A 10,314-nucleotide genomic window follows, 5' to 3' on the forward strand; every position below is an offset into this window, starting at 1 on the left:
GGGGGGCTCAATGCCCCCCCCCCCCCCAGCCCCGCTGCCGCCCCCAACCCCGGGTCCCCTTCACCGGGGTGCCCCCCCCCTGCTGCCCCCGCTTTGGGGGTGTTTAACCCATCCCCCCCCGAGCCCCCCCCCCTCTATTTTTATTTTTTTTTGGGGGGGGGGGGGAAGCTACATATTGAAGCCATTTATTGCCACAGAAATTGGGGGGGGGGTCCTCCACCCCGCCCCCCCAAAACTGGGGAACCCAGGCAGCTGGGCTTCCCCTTCCCTCCCCCACCCCAAAGCTACCCCCCCCCCCCCCCCAGCAAGGACCCAGGCATCTGGGACCCCCCCCCCAATTGCTCTAGGATCCCCCCCACCCCCAGCAAGGACCCAGGTATCCGGGACCCCCCCCCCCCTCGCCCCCCCAATTTGTGCTAACGGGCGCTGGCAGCCGTGGGAGGGGGCCGACCCCACCGTGGACCAGCCACGCGGGGGGGGGGGCAGAGTTCAAAGGTCAAGGGGAGACCCCTGAATTTAAGGGGGGGGGGTGCGAAGCGTCGCTAAAGCCAAAGGGGCTTGAAAGCAGCAGAGAGACTGGGGGGGGGGTCTGGATCTGCCCCCCCCCCCCCCCAATCACTCTCAGGGTCCTCTTCTAGGAGGTCGCCCAGCACCCAAGGGTCAATGGGGACGCAATAAAGATGGCCGCCGACCCACGTCCTGCCTGGCGTTGGCCGTGGTTGGTGGGAGAAGATGGCCGCCAAGCCGTGTCAGCCATGGATGGCAGGAGAAGATGGCCGCCACGGCTCACCCTGTCCATCGTTGGCCGCGGTGGCAGGAGAAGATGGCCGCCACGGCTCACCCTGTCCATCGTTGGCCACGGTGGCAGGAGAAGATGGCCGCCACGGCTCACCCTGTCCATCATTGGCCATAGTGGCAGGAGAAGATGGCCGCCACGGCTCACCCTGTCCATCGTTGGCCACGGTGGCAGGAGAAGATGGCCGCCACGGCTCACCCTGTCCATCGTTGGCCATAGTGGCAGGAGAAGATGGCCGCCACGGCTCACCCTGTCCATCGTTGGCCGCGGTGGCAGGAGAAGATGGCCGCCACGGCTCACCCTGTCCATCGTTGGCCACGGTGGCAGGAGAAGATGGCCGCCACGGCTCACCCTGTCCATCATTGGCCATAGTGGCAGGAGAAGATGGCCGCCACGGCTCACCCTGTCCATCGTTGGCCACGGTGGCAGGAGAAGATGGCCGCCACGGCTCACCCTGTCCATCGTTGGCCGCGGTGGCAGGAGAAGATGGCCGCCACGGCTCACCCTGTCCATCGTTGGCCACGGTGGCAGGAGAAGATGGCCGCCGAGCCATTGCCTGTCCATTATTGGCCATAGTGGCAGAAAATGGCCGCCGAGGTTCCTCCTGACCATCACTGGCTGTAGCGACAGGAGAAGATGGCCGCCGAGCCGTTGCTTGTCCATCATTGGCCGTGGTGGCAGAAAATGGCCGCCGAGGTTCCTCCTGACCATCACTGGCCACGGTGGCAGGAGAAGATGGCTGCCGAGCCACATTGGCCACCGTGGCCAGACAAGATGGCCGCTGACCTGCGTCCTGGCCATCGTTGATGGGACAAGATGGCCACCGAGTCACGTCCCGCCCATCGTTGGCCACGGTGGCGGGAGAAGGTGGCCACCAAGACCCACCCCCGCCCATCGTTGGCCACGGTTGGCGTGACAAGATGGCCGCCGAGCCGCTTCCTGTCCTTTGTTGGCCACAGATGGTGGTTTGCCGCCGGCCGGGCTTGAGGTGACAACGCTTGGCCACGGTTGGCGTGACAAGATGGCCGCCGAGCCACCCTGGCCACGACGGCAGGCCGAGCCGGCCGGCAAGCGACGTCCCATCGGCCACCGGTTGAGGTCACCCGACGGCTACCGGTGGCCAGGATGGGACGGGGCCCCGGTGGCCCCGGCGGTGGCCTCGTCCCACGGCAGGGTCCCGGTGGCCCCGGTTGTCCCCGGTTGTCCCCAATTGTCCCCCCTCCCGCTGGTCCCGTTGTCCCGTTCCTGGTGGCCCCGGTTGTCCCCAGATGTCCCCATCCTTGGTGGCCACCATGTTCCCACCCTGGGTGGGTCCCTGTCCCCTGGTGGCCCCATTGCCCGCTCCCTGCTGTCCCCAACGTCCCCAATGTCCCCAACGACCCCAACGTCCCCATTGTCCCCAACGTCCTCAACGTCCCCAACGTCCCCATCGTCCCCAACGTCCCCATTGTCCCCAACGTCCCCAACGTCCCCAACGTCCCCATCGTCCCCAATGTCCCCATTGTCCCCATCGTCCCCATCGGCCCCAACGGCCCCAAGGTCTCCATTGTCCCCATCGCCCCCGTTGTCCCCAAGGTGCCGGTGGCCCCTGCTGTCCCATGGCCCCTGGTGGCCCCAGTGTCCCTCAGCGGTGTCCCCCGCCCTCCCCAACGTCCCCCACGTCCCCGTCATCCCCATCGTCCCCATGTCCCCCATCGTCCCCATGTCCCCCATCGTCCCCACGTTCCCATCATCCCCCTGTCCCCCCTGTCCCCATTGTTGCCATGTCCCCGTCGTCCCCGTGTCCCCCTCCTCCCTGCTGTCCCCGTTGTCCCCATCCTTCCCGCTATTCCCATGTCCCCATCGTCCCCATCATCCTCATCCTCCCTGTGTCCCCATTGTCCCCATCGTCCCCATCCTCTCCATCGTCCCCATTGTCCCCGTGTCCCCATCATCTCCATCTTCCCCATGTCCCCATCATCCCCATTGTCCCCATCATCCCTATTGTCCCCATCATTCCCATTGTCCCCATCGTTCCCATCATCCCCATTGTCCCCATCATCCCTATTGTCCCCATCATTCCCATTGTCCCCATCATTCCCATTGTCCCCATCATCCCTATTGTCCCCATCGTTCCCATCATCCCCATTGTCCCCATCATCCCTATTGTCCCCATCGTTCCCATTGTCCCCATTGTCCCCATCATCCCTATTGTCCCCATCGTTCCCATTGTCCCCATTGTTCCCAACATCCCCATTGTCCCCATTATCCCTATTGTCCCCATCGTCCCCATCATCTCCATTGTCCCCATTGTCCCCATCGTTCCCATCGTTCCCATTGTCCCCATCGTCCCCAACATCCCCATCGTCCCCATCATCTCCATTGTCCCCATTGTCCCCATCATTCCCATTGTTCCCATCGTCCCCAACATCCCCATTGTTCCCATCATCCCCATTGCCCCCATCATCCCTATTGTCCCCATCGTCCCCATTGTCCCCAACATCCCTATTGTCCCCATCGTCCCCATTGTCCCCAACATCTCCATTGTCCCCATTGTCCCCATCATCCCTATTGTCCCCATCGTTCCCATCGTCCCCATTGTTCCCAACATCCCCATCGTCCCCATCATCCCTATTGTCCCCATCGTCCCCATTGTCCCCATCATCCCTATTGTCCCCATCATTCCCATTGTCCCCATTGTTCCCAACATCCCCATTGTCCCCATTATCCCTATTGTCCCCATCGTCCCCATCATCTCCATTGTCCCCATTGTCCCCATCGTCCCCATCGGCCCCATCGTTCCCATTGTCCCCAACATCTCCATTGTCCCCATTGTCCCCATCATCCCTATTGTCCCCATCGTTCCCATTGTCCCCAACATCCCCATCGTTCCCATCATCCCCATCGTCCCCAACATCTCCATCGTCCCCATCGTCCCCAACATCCCCATCGTCCCCATCCTCCCCATGCCCCCCCCGTCCTCATCGCCTTTATCGTCCCCATCCTCCCCGTGTCCCCATCGTCCCCGTGTCCCCCCCCCCCCCTCCCCCCCGCCCCGCCCCCGTCCCCCCCCCTAGCAGGGGGAGGTGGAGAGGTGGCCGTGCTGGGGGTACTTGATGGCGGGGGGGGTAGTTCTGCGTCATCTGGATGGAGACGTCAGAGGAGGCGTCCGAGGGGCTGCGGGCGCGGGGCCAGGCGCGGGGCTGCAGGAATTGCCCCGACAGCCCCGAGCAGGCGCTGAGCCGCGGGCGCAGCAGCCCCGCCGGCGCCCGGTACAGCTCCTCTTCCGCGTACCGCTTGGTGAACAGGTACACCGACATCACGCCCGCGCCCTGCCGGGGTTGGGGGGTGGGGGGGAAGGGGACGGGACGGGCCACGGCGTGGGCGACGGGGGACCCCCGCCGCCGGACCGTGACGGCGGGCGAGGGCGCGCGAGGGCGTGTGACGGGGGGGCGAGGGCGTTAGAGGGTGGGCGAGGGCCGTGCAAGGGCGTGCGACGGTGGGCGAGGGTGTATGATGGTGGGCGAGGGCGTTAGAGGGTGGGCGAGGGCGTGTGATGGTGTGCAAGGGCGTTAGAGGGTGGGCGAGGGCCGTGCAAGGGCGTGCGACGGTGTGTGATGGTGGACAAGGGTGTGTGATGGTGTGCAAGGGTGTTAGGTGGTTGGCAAGGGCCGTGCAAGGGCGTGCGACGGTGGGCGAGGGTGTGTGATGGTGGGCGAGGGCATTAGAGGGTGGGCGAGGGCCGTGCAAGGGCGTGCGACGGTGTGCAAGGGCGTGTGATGGTGGGGAAGGGTGAGCGATGGTGTGCAAGGGCGTTAGAGGGTGGGCAAGGGCCGTGCAAGGGCGTGCGACGGTGTGCGAGGGCGTGTGATGGTGGGCAAGGACATATGATGGTGTGCAAGGGTTTTAGAGGGTGGGCGAGGGCCGTGCAAGGGCATGCGACCGTGGGCGAGGGCGTGTGATGGTGGGCGAGGGCGTTAGAGGGTGGGCGAGGGCCGTGCAAAGGCGTGCGACAGTGTGCGAGGGCGTGTGATGGTGGGCAAGGGTGAGCGGTGGTGTGCAAGGGCGTTAGAGGGTGGGCGAGGGCCGTGCAAGGGCGTGCGACGGTGTGTGATGGTGGACAAGGGTGTATGATGGTGTGCAAGGGCGTTAGAGGGTGGGCAAGGGCCGTGCAAGGGCGTGCGAAGGTGTGCGAGGGCGTGTGATGGTGGACAAGGGTGTATGATGGTGTGCAAGGGCGTTAGAGGGTGGGCGAGGGCCGTGCAAGGGCGTGCGACGGTGTGCGAGGGCGTGTGATGGTGTGCAAGGGTGTTAGAGGGTGGGCGAGGGCCGTGCAAGGGCGTGCGACGGTGTGTGATGGTGGACAAGGGTGTATGGTGGTGTGCAAGGGTGTTAGAGGGTGGGCGAGGGCCGTGCAAGGGCATGCGACAGTGTGCGAGGGCGTGCGATGGTGGGCAAGGGTGAGCGGTGGTGTGCAAGGGCGTTAGAGGGTGGGCGAGGGCCGTGCAAGGGCGTGCGACGGTGGGCGAGGGTGTATGATGGTGTGCAAGGGCGTTAGAGGGTGGGCGAGGGCCGTGCAAGGGCGTGCGATGGTGTGTGATGGTGGACAAGGGTGTATGGTGGTGTGCAAGGGCGTTAGAGGGTGGGCGAGGGCCGTGCAAGGGCGTGCGATGGTGTGCAAGGGCATATAATGGTGGGCAAGGGTGAGCGATGGTGTGCAAGGGTGTTAGAGGGTGGGCAAGGGCCGTGCAAGGGCGTGCGACGGTGTGCGAGGGCGTGTGATGGTGGGCAAGGGTGAGCGGTGGTGTGCAAGGGTGAATGATGGTGTGCAAAGGGTGTTAGGAGGTGGGCGAGGGCCGTGCAAGGGTGTGCAAGGGTGTTAGAGGGTGAGCAATGGTCTGCAAGGGCCGTGCGATGGTGTGCAAGGGTGAGCGGTGGTGTGTAACGGTGTGCGAGGGCGTGTGATGGTGGGCAAGGGTGTGCAAGGGTGTATGATGGTGTGCGAGGGCGTTAGAGGGGGGGCAATGCTGTGCAAGGGTCGTGCAATGGTGTGCGAGGGTATATAATGGTGTGTGAGGGTGTGTAATGGTGTGTAAGGGCCATGCAATGGTGTGCAACGGTGCGCGAGGGCGTGCAAGGCTGTGCAATGTTGCGTCGAGCTGTGCAGTGGTTTGCAAGGGCGTGCAAAGCTGCGCGATGGTTTGCAAGGGCGTGTAACGGGGGTGTGCAAGGGTCTGCGATGGCGTGCAAGGGCGTGCAAAGCTGTGCAGTGGTGTGCAAGGGAGCACAATGATGCGCAGCGATTAGCGAGGGCGTGCGAAGCTGCGCGATGGTTCGCACCGGTGCGTAACGAGGGCGTGCGAGGGCGTGCAATGGCGTGCGAGGGCGTGCAAAGCTGTGCAATCTTGTGTAACGGCGTGACGGCTCGCGAGGGGGTTCCGCGCCGCGCCACGCCGCGCCGCCGCGTCTCCCCGTCCCACCCGCGCGTGCAAACCCCTCCCCGTGCCCCCGTCCCCGTGCCAAGGCCGTCGCACGAGGCTGCCGCGAAGCTCACGCGAAGGCGTGTAAGGCGGCCGGCGAAGCGTGCGAGGAACGTGCGAGGAGCGTGGGGGGTGGCGTGCGGGGTGGCGTGCGGGGTGGCGTGCGAGGGTGGCGTGCGAGGGGCGTGCGAGGCGTCGCACCTCTTTGAGGAGGAAGGAGGAGGCGGCGAAGGCGAAGGACCAGCCGTAGCGATACTGGAAATATTGCTCGGAGCCGCTGGGGCGGTTCATCACCTCGTCGTTGATGCTGGAGATGTAAAGCACCAGCCCCACCACCAGCGACAGACCTGTGGGGGACCCCCCCCCCCCCCAAAAAAAAAAGTAAAAATATAAATAAAAATACCCCAAACCCTCGGTCAGTGCTTGGGGGGGGGGGGGGATGTGGGGGTCCTGAGGGGAGATATGGGGGTTCTGGGGGGATATGGGGGTTCTGGGGGGAGATATGGGGGTTCTGGGGGGGATGTGGGGGTCCTGAGGGGAGATATGGGGGTGCTGGGGGAAGATATGGGGGTTCTGGGGGGAGATATGGGGGTTTTGAGGGGAGATATGGGGGTTCTGGGGGGAGATATGGGGGTTTTGAGGGGAGATATGGGGGTCCTGAGGGAGGTATGGGGGTTCTGGGGGGAGATATGGGGGTTTTGAGGGGAGATATGGGGGTTCTGGAGGGGGATGTGGGGGTCCTGAGGGGAGATATGGGGGTCCTGAGGGAGGTATGGGGGTGCTGGAGGGGGATATGGGGGTCCTGAGGGGAGATATGGGGGTTCTGGGGGGAGATATGGGGGTTTTGAGGGGAGATATGGGGGTCCTGAGGGAGGTATGGGGGTGCTGGGGGGAGATATGGGGGTTTTGAGGGGAGATATGGGGGTCCTGAGGGAGGTATGGGGGTGCTGGGGGGAGATATGGGGGTGCTGGGGGGGGATGTGGGGGTCCTGAGGGGAGATATGGGGGTCCTGAGGGGAGATATGGGGTGCTGGGGGGGATGTGGGGGTCCTGAGGGGAGATATGGGGGTTCTGGGGGAGGTATGGGGGTGCTGGGGGGAGATATGGGGGTGCTGGGGGGGATGTGGGGGTCCTGAGGGGAGATAACGGGGGTTCTGGGGGGAGATATGGGGGTCTTGAGGGGAGATATAGGAGTTCTGGGGGGATATGGGGGTCCTGAGGGAGATGTGGGGGTTCTGGGGGGAGATATGGGGGTCCTGAGGGGATATATGGGGGTCCTGAGGGAGATATGGGGGTTCTGGGGGGGATGTGGGGGTCCTGAGGGGAGATATGGGGGTGCTGGGGCAGGTCTGGGGGTCCTGGGGGTTCCCCTGGGGCGGTGGGGGGCAGGGAGGGTCCCTCACCGGAGAGGATGAAGAAGATGCCGGAGACGAAGGCCAGGAGGGTTCGCTGGGGACGGATGTGCCCCACGTTGCTGATGACGAAGGCCGTGAAGACGAGGAAGAGGCTGACCATGGGGAAGGGGGTCGCTGTCCGCACCGTCTCTGGGGGGGGGCGGCAGCTGGCTCCAGCCCCCTATAGACCCCTATAGACCCCCCCACACACCCTGCTAGACCCCTCCAGCCCCCCATGGACCCACCCCAACCCCTCCAGCCTCTATAGACCCCTATAGACCCCCCCCACCCTGCTAGACCCCTCCAGCCCCCCATGGACCCACCCCAACCCCTCCAGCCCCTATAGACCCCTGTAGACCCCTCCAGCCCCCCATAGAGCCACCCCAACCCCTCCAGCCCCTATAGACCCCTGTAGACCCCTCCAGCCCCCCATGGACCCACCCCAACACCTCCAGCCCCTATAGACCCCTGTAGACCCCTCCAGCCCCCCATAGAGCCACCCCAACCCCTCCAGCCCCTATAGACCCCTGTAGACCCCTATAGACCCCTCCAGCCCCCCATGGACCCACCCCAACCCCTCCAGCCCCTATAGACCCCTGTAGACCCCTCCAACCCCCCATGGACCCATCCCAACCCCTCCAACCCCTATAGACCCCTATAGACCCCCCCCACCCTGCTAGACCCCTCCAGCCCCCCATGGACCCACCCCAACCCCTCCAGCCCCTATAGACCCCTGTAGACCCCTCCAGCCCCCCATGGACCCACCCCAACCCCTCCAGCCCCTATAGACCCCTGTAGACCCCTCCAGCCCCCCATGGACCCACCCCAACCCCTCCAACCCCTATAGACCCCTATAGACCCACCCCCACCCTGCTAGACCCCTCCAGCCCCCCATGGACCCACCCCAACCCCTCCAGCCCCTATAGACCCCTGTAGACCCCTCCAGCCCCCCATAGAGCCACCCCAACCCCTCCAGCCCCTATAGACCCCTGTAGACCCCTCCAGCCCCCCATGGACCCACCCCAACCCCTCCAGCCCCTATAGACCCCTGTAGACCCCTATAGACCCCTCCAGCCCCCCATGGACCCACCCCAACCCCTCCAACCCCTATAGACCCCTATAGACCCCCCTCCACCCTGCTAGACCCCTCCAGCCCCCCATAGAGCCACCCCAACCCCTCCAGCCCCTATAGACCCCTGTAGACCCCTCCAGCCCCCCATGGACCCACCCCAACCCCTCCAGCCCCTATAGACCCCTGTAGTCCCCTATAGCCCCTGCACAGCCCCTATATTGCCCCCATGCAGCACTAAGGGCACCCATGGCCCCTATGGACCCCTGGGCCCTTATGGACAACCTGCCAGACCCCCTATAGAGCCCCCCCCCCCCCCGCCATACACTCTCCACAGCCCTTTGTGAGCCCCGAAACCTGCCCCCCCATACAGCCCTATAGAGTCTCCCACAGCCCCTGTAGGATCCCTATAGTCCCCATAACCCCTGTGCAACCCCCCTGGTCCGATATAGAGACCCTATAGCCAACATACAGCCCCCGCCCCGTCCTTATACACCCCTGTATAATCCCTATAGTCCCCTATAGCACCCCATAGAACCCCTATAGAACTGCTAGAGCCCCCATAGAACCCCATAGACCCCTATAGAACCCCATAGCTCCCATAGAACCCCATAGCACCCATAGACCCCTATAGAACCCCATAGCTCCCATAGAACCCCATAGAGCCCCCCAAGCTCCCATAGAGCCCTATAGAACCCCATAGCTCCCATAGAACCCCATAGAGCCCCCATAGCTCCCATAGAACCCTCTAGACCCCCATAGAGCCCCCACAGAACCCCTATAGAACCCCTATACCACCCCATAGAACCCCACAGAGCCCCCCTAGAACCCCTATAGAACCCCCTAGCTCCCATAGAACCCCTATAGAACCCCAGAGCCCCCCCGAGCCCCTACAGAACCCCCCAGAGCCCCCCCAGAACCCCTATAGGCCCCCCCCGTAGCCCCTATAGCCCCACGCACTGAGGATGTTCTCGGTGTTTTCGGTCACCAGGTTGATTTCGGGCTCCAGGAAATATTCAGAGGCGACGCAGCGCCCCTTCTCCCGCCCTGCGAGGTGGGGGGGGGGACACCCTCAGGGTCACCCCCCAGCACCCCCCATATCCCATAGGGTCCCCCCAGGACCCCCCGTATCCCATAGGATTCCCCAAATCCCCCTCAGGACCCCCCAGATCCCATAGGGTCCCCCCAAGTGCCCCCTGGGACCCCCCATACCCCAAAGGGTCCCGCCAGATGCACCCATATCCATAGGGTCCCCCAGGACCCACCCCATATCCCATAGGGTCCCCCCAGGACCCCCCCATATCCCATAGGATTCCCCAAATCCCCCCCAGGACCCCCCAGATCCCATAGGGTCCCCCCAAGTGCCCCCTGGGACCCCCCATACCCCAAAGGGACCCCCAGATCCCCCCAGATCCCATAGGGTCCCGTTGGGTCTTCCCGGGACCCCCCCAGATCCCAGAGGGTCCCCCCAAACCCCCCCAGGTTCCCCCTGGGGAGTGGGAGCCTGTGGGATCCCGTGGGATCCCGTGGGAACCTATGCGATCCCGTGGGATCCCGTGGGAGCCTATATGAACCCGTGGGAACTTATGTGAGCCC

The 10,314-nt window shown here is 64.5% G+C and overlaps 2 protein-coding genes and 1 long non-coding RNA gene across 3 annotated transcripts in view; 2 read left to right on the forward strand and 1 right to left on the reverse strand.

The window, feature by feature from the left end:
- LOC126034874 (protein kinase C gamma type-like) overlaps positions 1-107 on the forward strand; it is a 12,624-nt gene extending 12,517 nt beyond the window's left edge. Inside the window, exon 9 of the mRNA XM_049792729.1 lies at positions 30-107. Within this exon, the coding sequence (XP_049648686.1) occupies positions 30-107 (78 nt within the window). The remainder of the gene's footprint in view (positions 1-29) is intronic.
- Positions 108-3,848: 3,741 nt separating this feature from the next.
- LOC126034875 (voltage-dependent calcium channel gamma-7 subunit-like) lies at positions 3,849-9,789 on the reverse strand (the record flags this gene model as incomplete). The annotated part of the gene is given in 5 exon segments (XM_049792730.1): positions 3,849-3,902; positions 3,904-4,107; positions 6,457-6,602; positions 7,659-7,799; positions 9,679-9,789. Coding segments are annotated over 5 exon segments (656 nt in total), but the record flags the coding sequence as incomplete, so codon positions are not given.
- On the forward strand, positions 4,229-6,219 carry LOC126034884 (uncharacterized). Its single transcript, XR_007504782.1, has 3 exons — positions 4,229-4,432; positions 4,504-4,678; positions 5,498-6,219. It is a non-coding gene; the product is annotated as an uncharacterized LOC126034884 (long non-coding RNA).
- Positions 9,790-10,314: the final 525 nt, after the last annotated feature.

Source organism: Accipiter gentilis, chromosome 36, assembly GCF_929443795.1.
Source record: "Accipiter gentilis chromosome 36, bAccGen1.1, whole genome shotgun sequence".
Lineage (NCBI taxonomy): Eukaryota > Metazoa > Chordata > Aves > Accipitriformes > Accipitridae > Astur > Astur gentilis.